The 18557-nt window shown below is 37.5% G+C and overlaps 2 protein-coding genes across 2 annotated transcripts in view; one reads left to right on the forward strand and one right to left on the reverse strand.

The window, feature by feature from the left end:
* Positions 1-4792, forward strand: part of rassf2b (Ras association domain family member 2b) — a 6762-nt gene extending 1970 nt beyond the window's left edge. The window contains exons 4-9 of the mRNA XM_067433948.1: positions 1-146; positions 2211-2292; positions 2400-2787; positions 2864-2985; positions 3450-3547; positions 3632-4792. The exon at positions 1-146 is cut by the window's left edge and continues 6 nt beyond it. Coding sequence (XP_067290049.1) covers positions 1-146; positions 2211-2292; positions 2400-2787; positions 2864-2985; positions 3450-3547; positions 3632-3695 — 900 coding nt within the window. The 3' untranslated portion in view covers positions 3696-4792. The remainder of the gene's footprint in view (positions 147-2210; positions 2293-2399; positions 2788-2863; positions 2986-3449; positions 3548-3631) is intronic.
* Positions 4793-10891: 6099 nt separating this feature from the next.
* On the reverse strand, positions 10892-14315 carry LOC137062230 (calcium-binding protein P-like). The gene is made up of 2 exons (XM_067433079.1): positions 14213-14315; positions 10892-13096 (listed from the first exon to the last, which is right to left on the reverse strand). The coding sequence occupies exon 2, from the start codon at positions 13087-13089 to the stop codon at positions 11197-11199; it is 1893 nt and encodes a 630-aa protein (XP_067289180.1). The 5' UTR covers positions 13090-13096; positions 14213-14315; the 3' UTR covers positions 10892-11196.
* Positions 14316-18557: the final 4242 nt, after the last annotated feature.

An 18557-nucleotide genomic window follows, 5' to 3' on the forward strand; every position in this document is an offset into this window, starting at 1 on the left:
GGAGAGTTGATCATAGAGGGCTTGCTCAATGTTTTTTGGGGCGTACGGCGGCCAATCAGACTGCAGATGCAAGATGAGAAAGAGACAAGCATGCCACGCCCCTCACTAACATCTCTGAGCAATGAAACGGACATCAACACAGTCAAGTCAGATATTATTTATTTTATTGTATTATTGTTATTGGTGCTTTCGGGGTAATGTTTTGGAGAATATATAACTTATAATTGCCCTACATTTCGGAATTCAGACACTAAATGTGATGAAAGGGCTGCCGCTTTTGCATAGCTTGTGCTTGCTGTTTAATAATAATTTGAAACTTAGCAAACTGACAGCTCCTCAAGTAGTAATGAAAATATTTATCTTGTCATGGAAACTACTAGCATGTATAAACCTTGCTTAATTGTTAACCAATTAAAAGGGAATGTATTGTATACCTGTATTACATTACGCTGTAGCCACATTGGACCAAGGGGGTAATCTAGCACTCGGAAAGCGTTCCACCCCTAGGGGCTGCCATTGCTAACCAAGCCATCACCTGCTGTTAGCATCCCATTGACTCCCATTCATTTTTGAGTCACTTTGACAGTGAATAACTTTACATCTGAGACGTTTAAAGACTCCATTTGTCCATTGTTTATTTCTAAAGAAACACGACAATGTATAAAAGGCTCCATTACCTTGTATCTTACACTATCGCCCCGCAGAAGCTGTTTTTGTAAAAATAGGCTAACGCTTGCGTCATAACCAACGCGACTCTGTCGCACAGTTGAGAAATTACCGTATAGACCTGAGGAGATGCTCGCAGGCAATCTTTTACTGTCTATGAGACAGTCGGGGGGACGTGGAGACATGTCCTGGAGACTAGTCTGATAAAGTCAAGGCAGAAGAATGGGGAGAAGCCCATAGTGAGCCAAAAGCAATGGGAGAAAATATTTAAACAACGTGATTCAGCTTTCGCTTTCCACATCTACTAGAAGACTCACAGCTGTCAGACAGGAGGCTCACGTCACATCTACGTCGTCAAGCTCAGTCTGAGCCTGCGCAGTTCGCTCAGCCATCAGGAAGTGAGTGCCCCTAGGTTGACTTCATTCTTTCGCCGTTGACGTCAATGGGAACGCTCGGTCCATTTCTTTTACTGTCTATGCATTGGACCAGCGTCCAGTTTGGAAAATGGATGATTTAGCCGCGGGCGCCATCTTCTGGTGAGACGCGGGAATTCAGTCGGCACGACCCTCGCAGACCACGGGTTTTCAAACTTTATGATCCCAAGGACCCCCAAATACAATGAATCTTTTATGAGGGACCCCCTTCCAAAAATCCAAATATTTTTATGAAGAAACATTTAAACTGTTAGATAAATTGTGTGACATTATAAATGCAAAATATTGTTTCCAAGCTTAATAAATTGGCTATAATTATTGTATTATGTATAAACGTGAAGAAGAAAAATTTGCATAAGAGTCTTTCACAATAAATGTATGTAAGCAGATTACATATTGCGTTAAGAATACTGCCTTACAACAGAAAGATATAAAGCTAACATATAAAATTCTGTATATACAATTTTGAATTACAATTCAAAAAAGGTATTATATTCGGTAGACTTTATCCATTTTTGCCTTGTCTTTTATTTCTCTAAAATTTTCTGGGGACCCCTTAAAATCTTCTGGAGGACCCCTGGGGGTCCCCGGACCCCAGTTAGAAAACCCCTGCTATAGCCGATGAGTGTACATTAGTTGAGCACTTGTTGCGGTGCGTTATTAATGAGTTCACTTGACAATGTCCACTGGGGTCTCGGACACCACTACAAATTGCTTGTCCCTTCAAAAACTGCCCTGATTAAGGGTATAGGGGCGATTTGGGGCACACAGCCCCAACACAAGTAAAACATGGAGCAAATTCCACCCTCACCCAAACATAGCCCACTTCAAAAAGGAAAACTTCACAGATAATTAAAACAAATCCTCAAAATGTAACTTTATACATACCAATTATAAACACATCCATGTAATAATTCATCTAAGCAAGCACACAATATGGAGCACACATTTGCCCCATAAACTTTCATTGTAAATTGCATTACTGTAAAGCAAAAATGTTTATGTGTGTTTACCAACTGATGGAGTCAAAATAATTTTCTCCAGAATGTTCTTTTACTGAAGCCTCTTGTCTGTTTTTTGTTTGTTTTGTTTTTTGTTTTTGCCTTTTAGTAAGCATGAAAAAAATCAGCCGTGTATTTCCATTGAGACAGCAGATGACCAATCAAAAGACTCCGGTGAGGAGAAGGAAGAGGCAGGTGAATACATTCCTGACGTTTTCTAATCACTTAACAGTCTTCACTGTGTCTATTCATCATATTTGAATAATTGTGTCTGATTGGGTCAAATCTCATCTGGCAGATGAGGGCCAGCAGGGGTCAACACACTCGGATCGGATCAGCAGGACCAGGAGTGACGTCGGTGGGAGGAGAATCAGTGGACGACGACTTGGCATCAGGAGAGTCGGGAGACACCGATGCTCCTTCAACGGACACTTTTATAACCACAAGGCAAGCGGCATGTTTCGTAAACTGTTCTACGCGTTCAGCAGTGTACTACAGCTCACTTTTGCTAACAAATGATTGTGTGAAACAGACTGCGGTTTTCACGCCAGCGTTCGGCTCTGTGACCAATGTCCGCATCAACAGCTGTATGACGACGACACAGGTCATGCGGGTGTTACTGAGCAAGTTCAAGATTGAGAACAGCCCGGATGAGTTCAGCCTCTATCTTGTCCACACGAGTGGTGGTACGTCCTGACTGAATTCACATGTTTCATTTTGTTCTTTTATTTATGCCATAAATTCATATTCCATTGCTTCCAGAGAGACATCAGCTGAAGCCTAATGATCATCCCTTGGCGGTCAGAGTTTTGAAAGGACCTTGTGAACAGGTCAGCAAAATCTTCCTAATGGAGACGGACCAGGTGGAAGAGGTCACCTATGATGTAAGAGACCAAATATCTCTATCTATCTATCTATCTATCTATCTATCTATCTATCTATCTATCTATCTATCTATCTATCTATCTATCTATCTATCTATCTATCTATCTATCTATCTATCGATCGATAGATCGATAGATCCGTGTGTGTGTGTGTGTGTGTGTGTGTGTGTGTGTGTGTGTGTGTGTGTGTGTGTGTGTGTGTGTTTTTTCAGACTGATCAAATAATAGATATTTTAGATAGATAATAGATATGATTAGAAATATTTTATAACATTTTTCACATTTGTTATGAAAGATCATCCACAATACAATGTGTCTGGTTTTCTACTGCACATGTTGGCTAAATTTCCTTACTGTCATCTTACTATTTATTTCAGAAATAGTTAAAGTAGTATGTGTTAGTGTGCCGTTCTGAGTAGTGCAAGTTTGTATTTATTGTTGTAATACTTAATTTTGTCCCCAAGGTGGCACAATACATCAAGTTTGAGCTTCCTGTTTTACAAAGCTTCGTTGCGAAGCTGCAAGAGGAAGAAGAAAGAGAGATGCAGAAACTAAAGAAGAGGTACAGTCTGTCATGCATAAAAATAGTCATCTGTTATCATCGTGTGCACTAATTTCCTTTCTGTGCCCTTATTACTTATGTCAGGTACGCTGATTTGCGCCGTATAATCAAGAGATACATGAAGTCTTTAGCTGATGAAACTACTTAATGATGCAAGCATCATTCCTCTGAACACCATCTTTAAAGCACCAACAGCAACAAAATGCTGCTCTCTCAGGAACAGGAACATATTCTTAGTTTAGTTTGGCTTTCTATGAGCCTGTTATTGTGTTCATGTATTATATTGTTATATCAAAAGGTACTATGGCTTTCTCTAAATAAGCTTTATTGGATAAACAGCAGGCTGTTACTTATTTTTCACAAATTAATGCAACTTTTACTCATGCACAATTGTAATTAGCCATAAGCATTTTTATTTTTCTAGCCATTAACAATCTGATTTAATGTAGACAGTGTGAATAAACAGACAATGTGAAACGAAGAGAAATCATTTGTAAATCTAATCAGTTTTTGCAGACTGTTTGTACCATTTTTTTCAGTATTAAAAATATTTAATAACTTTTATTTGTGAAGCATGTATATGCACGGATTTGTTAATTATAAATAAAATATGATTGAATTTATTGTGTGGAGTGGACCTGCATACACATTTACCTCAGTAAAAGATCTCATAACATTTTAGCGATCCCTGTAGTCTGTCGTATTCATATTTTTGATATTTTCTAGCATTTGAATGAGTCTCGTGGGACTGAATGAGCAGTGGAGATCATAATAACAGTCCATTCACCATGAATACGTTTTACGCCACCCTACATTAACCCATTGCTCCACATTATGCAGGCTATTTCAACATAAGGATCTTTTTTTTTTCATGTGGAATAAAGACTTTTAATCGCTCCTAATATATTTTATTAGTTTCTTTAACAGTCCTAAGCACTGATCTCTTACTATAACAACTGAGATTTGAGAACTTAATGGTCAGGGATAATAGACACGAGGGGGAAATCGGGTGTGGGAGCAATGGGATGTAAATCTTAATAGAAATTGCTTTAAAATGAGTAAAAACCAGCCTTGTACCAAGCACTAATTCATCTTCTGTTGAGCCTTTGTTCTCAAGTGGGCGGGACCATTGAGCATCCCTGATTGGTCATTCGCTCCAGTTCCATAAGGTGGTTGTTTACAACACAGCAGCTTCTCACAGTAAGGCTGGACAGTTCAAGCGGTGAAGAGAAGCCACTGATCATCACCTGGTAAGATGATTCTGTTTGTAGGAATAGATGGGCCTTTATTGAGATTCACAAAATAAGAAAAAGGATAAATGTTTATATAGCTGAATACTGAGATAACCCGTTTAATATAGCCTATCAAATATCTCATGTATCCTAAAGATTTTTATTGTTTATTTAATTATTATAAAAAAAAAATAATAATAATGTTACTGTACTAATTTGATAACCATTTCATATGGATGTCTTTGTAATGCAATAAACATAATGAAAAGCCCTATATGTATGGCACAATAAGTGGGTCACTGTGTCAGCAAATGCCGATCGTAGCACTCATTCTAGGTGAGCTTAACTATTGATACACCAGTCACGTTTGCTTGTTGTCAGCACTTTTCTTTGGATGTGCAAAGCTAATAAGAATATCCTAACAAAAGTGGATTCGGACTCGTAGTGCCCTAATGCTGCCTTCACATCATGATTCCCGTGCACTTCAGAAGTCGTGATTACGAGCTTGTTGCATTTAAGTGTGTTTTTCTTTTTTCTGATCGGTTTTCACACAGTCGAATGTTGAATTTACAATTTTAATTGAATTTGACTGATAAACACCCTTTCGAAAACCATGGTTTTATTATAGAAAAAATGTAGTAACCATGTTTTTTTGAGGATTGATTGCCTTTTGTAGGCCAGTTTATCAGTTTTACTACAAATGGTTAAACTACAACCATGTAATTCTGTAAATCTGCTGTAAATCCATGGTTAATTTTCATGAGAGGATAGAATGAATGTGCGTTGGCTGTTTTTAATAGATTTAATGATGTTAAACATTTGATTAATCTTAAACAGTGACAGCGCGACTGCTCTGAATATTAAGACTTTTGCCATAAATGTGTGAATTGCATACAATGAAATGATTGTTGACAAAAAAAATTACAGAATAATGACTAAAATGTTTAATACAAAGAAATAAATATGTTCTGATCTTATTCATCAGGTCTCACACACAGTGTAACTGTGAAACTTTTTCTGTGAAGCATAAGTTAAATATGTCAAGAATAGTTATCCTAGTTTTCAGTGACAATGCCATGAATTATATAGTAAGTATGAAAAATGGCAGGAGTTTTTGTGATATTAGATTTTTAACAGATTTTTAATTTTTTACCATGGGGGGCATTTTACCCCTCAGTGGTTAGTTAAAAAAGGCCAAAATAACAGCAGGTAAATTATGACTGTGTTAATGAACCATTTTTAAAATAAACCTTTTTGAAAAATATTGTTAGCTGATGCTAACTGGCTGCTAATATGAGGTAATTTTTAAATATAAAGTCCAATTTTTTTTTTCAACCACCTGGTTAGATTACATATGACGGAAAAACAAAGAATGTGATGTTCAGAATATGGTAACTACAGTAATTATGATAGTGGAAAGCTATGTACACTTTTTTAACACTTTTTTTTCCTTATTGTTAAAAATTATATCACCTACACTCAAAAAAATGATTCTAGCTGTTTGCTCAGTTCATTTAAATAAAATAAGCTGAAACAACACAAATCTTTAGTTTTTTACTTAAGTGTCATTTTACTCAATTTTATTAGGTTAAATGAAATAAAATTTGTAAAATGTTAACTTAACCTAAACCATTTGTGTTGAGACTACATGGATCATTTATGTTGCGCTGACTGAACTGGGCAGTGTATTTCTATTTCCCAGCATGCTTTGCATAGGAATGCCTCAGGAGTGTAAATGTTGAAATGAAGTGCTGTTTAATGTGTTTTTTAGTAAAGGGAAAGACCTGTTAACCTTTGATGTTTTATTTGACATTTAAAAGTTATGTTGTGTTGATTTTTTTGAGGTTACCATCATGGTGAAGTGTAGACCTTGTGGTTAAGCTATGCTGTTCTCAGTGAGCTATAGCTGTGCTAATGCCAGTGACGAGAAATACTTTACTTGATCATTACTTGCATGTTACAATTAGCAAGATCAAGTGTTGTTGACTAATAGTTTTTATAGAAATAAAGAAAACTAATTCATGTGACGTAGTTCCCATAAATATGGCCACCCATTCTATCCCTCTCTATCCTACTTAAACTAGTTGGAATGACATGATTTTTTTTTAGTAGTTTTGACTAAATGATTTTAAGTTAATACAACAAGATTACAACAAATTTGTGTAGTTCAGCTGACACTATTAAATTCAGCTGTGCCCAACCATAGTAAATAAGTTTACCAAAAAAAAAAACCTTAATACATTAAGTTGACCCAACATAAGTACATTAAATTGGAATAACAGAATTGCATAATGCTGAAATGAAGCAAGTTAATCATGTGGAAATACTTTCTATGATTTTTTTATGTTCATCCAAAGAGTCATTTTTTTGAGTGTAATGTGAAATCCGTTTTCTCTCAGGTACGTCACCAGTGATTTCTTTGTAAACTTTTTTTCATGTTTTAATATTTTGGGAAAAACGGTAGGGTGTTTTCCCCCACTCAACCCTAGTAAAAATGCAGTTATGATGAGTAGCGTTGGGAACAACTGAAGTTAAAATGGCTTGCCATGGACATGGAGAATTCATTAATTAAAAAAACACAGCTCATAATAAAACTAGACTCAACAATGGCTTAGTTTATTACTCAACAGGTGAGTAAGGTGTTTTATTGACGAGATAAATTGCCATATGTTGCTCTATAATAATGTAATTATTGCAATGCATTGCATTATTTATTGTGATGGGCCATATTCATCTGCACAGAGTAGGCAAGGTCAAAGCACAACCAAAACAATGTTCTTCCACAAAATGCATATTTTGTTTTTTATGCTGCCTTCTATTGGAAATGTCATAATCCCCACTTCAGAAGTCATGCACAGACATTTTGCCCTTGATAATAAAAAACCTTATGACAATTACTGAAAAAATAGAATAGTAGGTAAATAGAACTAAATTGACATAATATCATTAACCTTTATTTAAAACGTGTATCAATTCTTTTCCATTGTCTTTCGAAGGGACCTCTAATAATGGGTAATCGGAATCTCATGATCATGTGGGTGTGGATGTTACTGGTGGCGTCGTTGTACCCTTGGGCTCACTGCAGACGTGGAGGGGGTAGCATGGGCAATAAAGGCAAAAGCTCATCTAAAACTGGCCTGAAACTGGCAGGTGCTGCAGCCGCGGGGGCTCTCGGAGGAGCGGCCATCGGCTATGGGCTGGGCTCTCAGGGCAGACCGAGGTACGGCTATGGCTACGAAGAACAGGGCAGGCGCTATTACCCCGATGGACCTGGAAACCACAATCGCACAGACTGGAAGAACACAGGCAGCAAACAGCACGTGGCCAGCATCCTCCTAACACTTGGAACAGTGACACACATTTTTATTTGGGGATGAATTACAGGGTTTGAGGCATTTGTCTCGCTAATGCAGAAACGTTTTATTTTAAATGGAGGATGCAATCATTTTCTTTGATGAAGTGAAACTTATTACCAACAATAGAACAGAAACATGAAATGTAAGACAGTGATGACATGCGCTATTAGGGTTGTCAGAGTAGACTATCGGTACGGAAATTTATTCCAACTTGCAGTTTTATTTAACCCAACTAATGTAAAAAAAAATTACAAAAATTAAGACATTTTATTACTACAGGCAACAGTAATCAAAAGGTGAAAATGTATTAATTTAATAAATGTTAATTATTTAAGTATCAATTTATTAAACATAATTTAATGTTAATTGCAACCTATTTGGGGTTAATTGTATGCAAACAATATTGTAATTTTGTAAACAATCGCTGAGTTAAATAAAACTGCCCTGCAGATCGGGTACTGCTTTGTCAAAACAACCCAATCCCTGGTTTGTCCATAATTAACCCAACTTGGGTTATTTTTAACCCAGCATTTTTTTTAGTGTAAGGTAAAAGTATAGCTTGAGTTCATTCAATTTTTTACTATAAAACATATATCCAATTGTTTTAGCCTTTGGTGTGATGAATGTTAAATTATATTTAATTGATGTTGTGCTGCTAATGCCTGAAAGTACTGCAATCAAATAAGGATTTTAAATCTTTTTTGTGCTCACATTGCTATTAAAGGATTAGTTCACCCAAAAAACTAACAAAAAAAAAATCTTCTTTTTTTTCTTAAAAAATAACTTCATTTATTTTCTGGAGATTAATGAAAGTATTGTCAATTTTGGGTGAATTATCCCTTTAAAACTGAAATGCTTTAATTTAATTTTAGGGCTAATATAAGTGCATTCTCTGCCTGAAATCATTTCATGCAAACTTTAAGCTGAAGTGTCATGTGAAAGACATAAGAAAACAATAACATGTTTTGCTGGTCCTTCTGTCATTTACTCTTCTTCTGTCAGTTTCAGGGTTTGATGTGTATTTTGGCAGGTATTTTAAACCACGTCATTGTTTGGTCTTTGTAAATGAATAAATGATTGTCTCTGCTTATTCCCATCCACTCTCTTTGCTTTCTCCAAATCGTTCCTTCTCTGAATGAATGGCCTGGTCTCATAGCAACACATGCATCATGTGAAGGCCACACAGTCTGCTCTGTGATGTTACCATGGCAATGGTCTACATTTTGCTAGGGGGCTTTTAAACACACCAGTAATGTTTGATCTATAAAACATTGAAAGCATAACTATTTAATTTCACACTGCACATTCTTGAAGGAAATAACATTTATAGTGAATTACTAAAAGATTTGTACTCTAGTAATACATACTTCTAGTACTGAATAACACTAATTAATAATCAGTTTACATTTAATTTTAAAAAAAAATAGAAAATGGGTTTTCAGGAAAATATTATCAAATTAATATCAAAAATATAAATATTTGTTGTAAAGGCATCTTTTTATAAATGAAGGCCTGTAACATATTGTCCCAAGACACAAAGCCTGAGGATCCAAATGCAATTTTATTAAGACGCTAATCCACAATCGTAGTCCAGAGTACAGGCACGGTCAAAACACAAGCAGGCAGTCCAAACAAACAAACACAGCAAGATAATATTCCAGAAACAGGCAGGTAATCCAAAACCAAGAGACAAGAAAACTAGGAGACCACTCAGAACAAGACTTTGCAGAGAATGGCAGCGTAAACGGTTTATATGCTGAGGTGATGAGACTAATGACACATAAAGCTATCTATAAAGTTAAATGAATAAATGCATCAGTTAAAATTTTATTAAAGGAATTCAGTTTTTATTTTTCAGGAATAATAATAAAAACAATAGTTTTTGTATATTATACAATAATTTTTATAACAAAATGCATTCTTAAAGGGTTACTTCAGCGATTAGCATATGGCTTTTTATCAGTTGAAACCCTGGAGTATATACGAATGATCGTGCCAGACTGAACACGCGCTGTGAACGACTGTGGCGCTGTAGCGATTACCTAAACTCTCTCATCACGATAGCTCATTCAGCTCATTCATCACGATAAATGTAATCTGACTCCTGCAGCGTTTGTGCTGTGACACTCCCTCAGCGACTAAATCACATTCAAAGACACGTTCAGTTTTTAATTGTAGTGTCTGTTCTCTAACTGAACTGATTTTGTGAAAATGAACACGGTGGGAAGGTGATCCAGTCACAGTGATTCAGTAGCGGTGGCTTTGGGAGTGTAAGGCAGCGAAAAAAGCATTCTAGGAATAGTTGTCTTTCCTCCCCATGAGACAAAAATAAATGTTCTGTCTTTTCTCAGTCTAGAAGGCATCAAATTCAAAAATAATTTCACATTTCTACTACACTGATGACCCAGTTTAAATACAGATTCATCTTCCCAGCGCTGAAGTACACTTTTAAAGTAGAACTCCAGGGAATTTTTTAAGTTAATCTTGATCGTTATATATCTTTGTGAGTATACTGTATGTCTATAGAGAAAAAAAAAAAGATTGGTGCTTGCAACATGGAGATGTTACAGTTAATAACTCAGCTAAAACGGCAGTTATGGGGGCATAAATGTAAAGGGTGTCTTTGTGCCTCTTAACAGACACAAAATGCAATTAAAATGTCTGTCCAACATGAACAGGGCCCTTACATGAAAACGAGATACTAGCCTGTCACTCATGTCAGAAAGTGAGTAGCTAAACTAACTTGTGGGCTCAGCGCTGCTTTGAGATGCGAACCGTTTATATATATATATAGAATGTAGTCACAAAGGTATAATGATCAAGATTAACTTAAAAATTCCCCGGAGTTCTCCTTTAACACGAATTATTATACATTATACATTATATTTGTCTGGTAATATATGTTTAAATTGCCACAGAGGGAGTGTATTGTTGTTGTAGAGTTTGAGCAGAAAAGAGAAACTTTCAATCAAGACATCTTTACATTCACAACATTTAAAATGTAACTGATAGAGTGGAAAGGAAGGGCAACTGCATTCCATATAATCAATGTTGAGTGCCACTAAGTGCTTCTAAGAACCATAAAGAAAGTAGTGAGAAACAGAAGAACTCCAGAGACACGTTGTCCATTATGTTCACTGGAACTTCTGGGAGCTTTTTTTACTTTGTTTTTTTCCTCCCAACTTTTTTTCTGCTTCTCAGAGAAGTTCTCAGAGTAAACCAAGTACAGCTCAACACACTTTCGAGCTTTCATCTGCTCAATAAGTGCGGGATAGCCAATCTGTACGATACTCACTGTGTCATCGTCCTTATCCTTGTGAGCATCCTTTGAATAATCAGTGGTAGGGGATGCGGTGTCATTCTTCTCTGTCTCACTTTTCTCATTCATACCTAGAGAATCAGTCAGTGGCTCATCTCTTTGAATGTTGTTGTGAACTATGGAATCTTTTAAAAGATCATTTCGGTTCATGCATGTGTTCATGAATTGGTCATATGACTGAAGCTGGGGTGGCAGGTTTGGTGTGTAGCTAGGTCCTCCTTTGTCAATTTTCTTTGTCATTGTTACTCCTTTAGAATGAGTGCCCTGATGTTTGTACATATAATTGTTGTAGTGGCGTTCCTCCTGGGGACTACGTAATTGGAAGTTAGGGCGTGGAAAGTTTCCGACTCCATAGCCTACAGCCATTCCTGCAATTGCCCCAACACCTGCAGCTACCATTGCCTTTTTTGCAAAGCCTTTGGATTGTACAGATGGGCCATAGCCCATGCCTTTCACTGTTTGGGAGAAAGGAGAACCACCCGTGCCAAACCCACCACCTCCAAATGAGCCTCCATAACGTGGACTGAGAATCTTATTGTTGGGGTTCCAGTTGGGATATCCCCCTCCAATGGAAGGGTGTCCTCCTGGGTATCCTCCAGGTTGCCCTGCAGTTCTCACTGGATAAGATCCAGCTGCTGGATACCCACCAGGGCTATACCCACTTCTAGCTGGATTCTGATTAGAGAAACCCCCTGCTCCAGGATTCTGGTTGGGATACCCTCCAGGGTTAATGCCTCCTCTTCCTGGATATTGATTGGGGTTGCCACTGGCTGGATAGGTACCTGCTCCAGGATTCTGGTTGGGATACCCTCCAGGGCTAATACCTCCTCTTCCCGGATATGGATTGGGGTTGCCACCAGCTGGATAGCTACCTGCTCCAGGATTCTGGTTGGGATACCCTCCAGGGCTAAAGCCTCCTCTTCCTGGATATGGATTGGGGTTGCCACCAGCTGGATAGCTACCTGCTCCAGGATTCTGGTTGGGATACCCTCCAGGGCTAAAGCCTCCTCTTCCTGGATATTGATTGGGGTTGCCACCGACTGGATAGGTACCTGCTCCAGGATTCTGGTTTGGATACCCTCCAGGGCTAATACCTCCTTTTCCCGGATATGGATTGGGGTTGCCACCAGCCGAAGGATAGCTGCCACCAGCAGGATAGCTACCTGCTCCAGGATTCTGGTTAGGATACCCTCCAGGGCTAATACCTCCTTTTCCCGGATATGGATTGGGATTGCCACCAGCCGAAGGATAGCTGCCACCAGCTGGATAGCTACCTGCTCCAGGATTCTGGTTGGGATACCTTCCTGGATTGGAGCCTCCTCTTCCTGGATACTGACTGGAGCTGCCACCAGCTGGATAGCTACCTGCACCCGGATTCTGGTTGGGATAGCCTCCTGGGTTGGAGCTGCCTCTACCAGGATACTGCTGGTTAGGGTAGCCTGGGTTATTTCCTGCACCAGGATAGGAGGGTTGTCTGGGATAGTTAGATTGGGTCTTGGTCTCCTGTGATGGCTTAACGGATGGCTTCTTGGCAGAGGTTTTCTTGCCCCCAAACCATTTTGTTCCTCCTGAGGAATCGTGTAGCACTGCCATAACAATCAAAATGAGCAGGACAAGCTTGTGTAACTGCCCCATTTTGTCCCTAACAAATTGAGACACATTGAGTTAGCATAAACTTGATAAACAGCGCACAATTCAGAGTTTAAAACAAAAGAAATAAGCTTACTGAAATGGAATAATGATTTTGCATATTACCAGACAAGAGCCTAATGGATGTTATAAACGAGAGAAAGAACAGTATTTTAGTTAGAAATACTTGAAAAAGAGATGCACTTTAAACATGTTTGGCTGCTTTTTTTGTTAAAAGAAATGATAATTAACATGCCATGAGGGTTAACCACAGCTCTATTGGAGGACCCTTTTAGTATTCAGGAATTGCACCGATGTGAAAGTAATACACAGGAAAGCATTTATATATTGAGTAATATGATGATACAGCACTTTCAACTCATCCATTTGGTGTTCATAATGCACTTTAGGGATATTGAAAAGATATTGAGATGCAAGATACTTTAAAAGCCTAAAGGAAGCATTGTCCTTACATTATTATCAACACTTTTGATAATTCAATCGAAAATTCCACATAGAACAAAATAACAATAGTTACATAAAACATCTTGAAAATAAAGCAAGTGTTAATGTTTGCCACAACCAATATGCTAATTGGGAAAAAAATGTGTTACATTTTCTTAATTAATATAAAATGACTGCTGCTGTTAGAGATTGAGCTGAAATCAAGATTCCTCATAGGACATACAGCTATAATCAGTTTTAATGGGAAACAATAACACAACAGTATTGCTCAATTAATTAGCATTTAATGTGTGCTTTTACCTCTTGTTCTGAACTTACATCTACGCCTTTTTCAAAGATTTCAAGCTTTTTTTTTACATCAACACTTAACGTAAAGACTTAAACGAATGAGTAATATTTAACAGGCTTAAAGGTAATCAAGTAGTCAGTGTTCATAAAAGTATGAGCACTGTGCTTCAAGTTACTTGAAGTATATGCCACACATGCCAAATCATTAAAATTAAACTATTTTACTGTTCATTTGTTTTAAGTACTTTTGTTAGTATTTAGGATAAGGCAATACATCTTATGTATATATTAATCAAAGTTTACCAGAATAATTATATTTTTATACATAGACATTTATAACGCACAGACTTTTCTAATTTGAAAGTATTTCTCTTACCATAAAGAGCAGCTCCAGCAGCAGCCCTCTCTGCTCAGTGAAAATGATGTTGACAGTGGAGACAGATATTGGTCTGGGGTGTAGCTTCTTGTAATAATGTTCTCAATTGCATTACACACAGACTCAGGCTTCTGTGCTGGGGTTTTCTTTGTGTGTGTGTGTGTGTGTTTTTTTTCTTGTGCATGAGGATGACTATTCAAAAGCTTCAAACACACCCACTGGAAGAGAGATAATCTGAATAGACTCTTTGTCTAAAATAGTTAAAAGGTTTATTTACATATGAATTTTTATCTTCAGGCTATAAGATACACTTACAGAGGAATTATGTCTAAGCAGATTTTAAACATATTTACAAAAATACATAAACTTCTACACCGAAACCCAAATGTCCATCTATACTGTATATAGTCATGTTTTCTTTATCAAAGTCAATTTCTGTCACAAATGTATTAGGGGGCAAATATCCCCTACAATTTTATAGTGGAGCATATTGTCACACTAAATTATTTTTTTTAAACGTAAAAATATCAACAACAAAAATAAATAAATAAATAAATAAATAAATACATAAAATTATATATATATATATATATATATATATATATATATATATATATATATATATATATATATATATATATATATATATATATATATATATATATATATATATATATATATATATATATATATATATATATATATATATATATATATATATATATATATATATATATATATATATATATATTACTCACTTTACTGAGGTTTAGCAGAGCCACGTTGAGGAGACCATCAAAAAAATGAAGTCGTCCACCTGTACCCTGGATCCCATCCCAACTATTGTGCTCAAGTCATTCATTCCCAACTGGCCCAATCATCACCCAGTTTATTAATCTCTCTCTTAAAATTGGTCATGTCCCTCTTGCCCTTAAAACTGCTGTCATCCGTCCTATACTTAAAGCTACACTATTTCCCCCATCTAGCAGTGAAAAGCTATATGACCATCCAGTGAATAATAGTTTCTGTTCCTCTCAATTCTGATTTCGCTTTAACTCCTATGGTGGCCGATTTAGTCCAAGATTAACATGGCAATCCCCCCTCGTCACATTCGACACGGTGCCATCGAGTGTTAAAATGCGAAAGGCGAAGCTTGAATTTATGGGTATGTCCCTCTTTGGCTAATGTACTTTCAAGATGGAGGGGCAACATGGTGACCATGGCGATGTATTTTCAATGGCAAGTTATAAACTTACGAGAATACTTTATTACTTGAAAGAAGTAAATATACATTAATGAGCACATATATTTTTGAAAGAACTAAGTGTTTTTAGCTAAGAATAAACTAAAAAAGTTACACAGTGTAACACAGAAACCAACCCTAGACACGGAGGTCCTTGCTAATTATAGGCCGATCTCCAACCTCACCTTCCTGTTAAAGGTTCGAGAGAAGGAAGCCATCTTTCAGCTCCACAACCATCTAAAAAACAACAACTTATTTGAGATATTTCACTCAGGCTTTCGCTTGGCCCACAGCACCAAAACAGCTCTGCTCAGGGTGACAAATGACCTTCTAATGACAGCTGATTCAGGATCACCATCACTGCTCATTCTCCTCGACCTATAAGCGGCATTTGACACTGTGGACCATACCATCCTCCTGGACCGCCTCCATAATACATAGTACATAAACTGTCCTCTCATGGGTCAGAGTGCACCTGTTTATTTTTCGGGAGTGAGGTTTACACGCACGTTTGTTACACTCATCCCCCTAAACCTCACTCCCATCAGGGTCACAGCACCATTTGTAACCATTCCTACTCGACCTGCTCCGAGTGGGATTCAAACCAAGGTTTCTGCCGTGAGAGGCGGGTGTGTCTCTAGCATCAGTTGCTAGCGTGCCTCTTAAGCCAAGGGGAGGGAGGTTTACACGCATGTCTGTTACTCACCCCCTAAACCTCACTCCCATCTGGATCACGGCACCAATTGTAACTGGTCCTACTCGACCTGCTCAGAGTGCGATTCAAACTGGGGTCTCCAGCATGGGATGCAGGCGAGCTAACAAGGACGCTAAAGACCACAGCCGCTAGCTTGAGGCCAGGGGAGTACGCAATTATAGACGGCAATAAGGAGTGAGGAAGAGCAATTAGGAAAAATAAAAAATAACACTGTCTTTGCTCTAAGTTAAGCCACAAATTATTTTGAGAGGATTAGCAAAAAAACATTGCTGCCTTTCATGCAGTGTAAATAATTACCCATCATACACTGTGATACAGCCTGGTTCATCATATTCATATGTGCCTAAACGAACCAAACTAAGGAAGAAAATACACCAAACGAGCTAGGTTTGAGAACGACCTTATTCAAAGTGTACGTTTATTTTACGACAATGTTTCAACATTCAAAGGCTTCTGAATCCAAACCTGCGTGAGACGTTGCCGCTGCTCAGGGCCGCTCAGACCTTGCTTCCTGAGCTCCATTTTGAACTGATTCAAATTAGATTTTGCTTCAGATTTTTGCGCCTTATGGAAGGATGCTCTCTCATGGGCCCGCAATGACTTCTGTTCCTCTAGAAGAGCCTGCTGGAACCGAGACGCTCTCTCCTTATCCTGCGATAATAGCCAAAAAAAGACTGGTCAGGATAAGATACAGAAAAAAAGGATTATAAAGGATGCAGAGGGGCCCATTCTTTGTACGTCGCTAACTCAGTTAGCTGGATTTGATTGTTGACCGTTTCGCATGATCTCGGATTGTTTGGTTCTTCGAAGCTCATCCTTGACCTGCTGTCAAAGTAACAGCTCAGCTTAAACCTGCTCGGGAGCAGGCTTATTTCATGTAAACAGGATTAGACTGCATCTTGAGGTGATCCTTAAAATCTGTCCCAGCCACTGCTTTATTACAAGACTTAATTAGTGAACCAGGCAATAATAATTTTTAAATAATATTAATATAAACGTTTATTTGAAAATAATATTTTAATGTTGTGTAAAATTTGTGTATAATACTATAGACACAGTCACTTGATTGAGAGATGTATTTGTGAATTGTGATGGAATAATTACTTTATAGTTGTATTGGAGGTTTACACACATGTTGTGCAGTTAATTTGCGTAGTGCATTAATTTGAGGGATGGGAGTGGCTTGATGCAGCAAGAGATGCAGATCATTTGATCTCTACCGTTAATACACTTTAATACACACTGTTTAATACACACTGTTTGAAGCAGTAACAAATCTACTTCAAATTGAATAAAAAATTGAATTACAACATTAAAATATAAATGTAAAGGTTGTACAAATACTGTGAATATAAACAATTGGGAATCATGTTCATTAAAACAGTGCACATTTAATTTATCAAACTTTTATGTTGGTTTGGTCATTTGGCTGTTTACTTATAAAGGTCCAGAAATTCGAGTTTCTTCTTCTTCTTTTTTTTGTCAAGTTTTTTTTTTTTTTTGCCAGGAAAAAAAAAACGTAATATACAACAAAGAAAACATATTAATACATATATACAACAAAATAAAATAAAAGAAGAACAATGAAACAAAAAATGCCAGAGGGTACAAACAATAAAGGGTTACTTCAGCGATTAGCATATGGCTTTGTATCAGTAGAAACCCTGGAGTATATTCAAATGATTGTGCTTTCCCCCCTCATATCCCCCTGAGACAAGAGATTTATGCATTTTATTTCTGGAAAAATTCTTTAGCCAAAGGAATGTTTGGCTAAAGGCTAAAGACTACAGCCAGCAGAGGGAGCCATTTCCGCATGTTTTGAATCTGCGCATGGGGGATGGAGATTACACTCAGCTTGCAGGGAGAGCTCAGGTCGCAGCTACAGGCACTCATTTAAACGGAGATATGGTGAGCAATGTAAGGCTTTTAACTTCTCAAATTAATTTCTATGAAAGTTAAGCTTGAACTGAAACGCGCCAGACTGAACTAGCGTTGTGAATGTATGCCGCGAGACGCGCGAGTGTAGTCGTGATTACCTCAGCTCTCATGACTCATGCAGTTAGTGCTCAGAGCTGTGATACTCGCGCGGTGACTCACTCCTTATATTGAACAGACACGTTCCGTTTTTAATTGTAGTGTCTTCTCTAACTCAGTCACAGTAATCAAGTTGGTGGCTTTGGGAATGGCCTCACATGGCAGCGAAGCATTCTGTGAATTGTAATGTTTCATCCCCATGGGACACAAATACATTGTCTTTTCTCAGTCTAGAAGGCACCAAATTCAAAAATAATTTCACATTTCTACTGCATTGATGATCCAGTTTAAATACAGATTCATCTTCCCAGCGCTGAAGTACCCCTTTAATCAAAAAAAAGTATATTCATTAA

This window comes from Pseudorasbora parva, chromosome 23 (assembly GCF_024679245.1).
Source record: "Pseudorasbora parva isolate DD20220531a chromosome 23, ASM2467924v1, whole genome shotgun sequence".
NCBI lineage: Eukaryota > Metazoa > Chordata > Actinopteri > Cypriniformes > Gobionidae > Pseudorasbora > Pseudorasbora parva.

What these genes read in the sequence shown, in the direction of transcription:
- LOC137062230 (XM_067433079.1), bottom strand. Translation starts at nt 13,089, where the DNA reads ATGGGGCAGTTACACAAGCTTGTCCTGCTCATTTTGATTGTTATGGCA.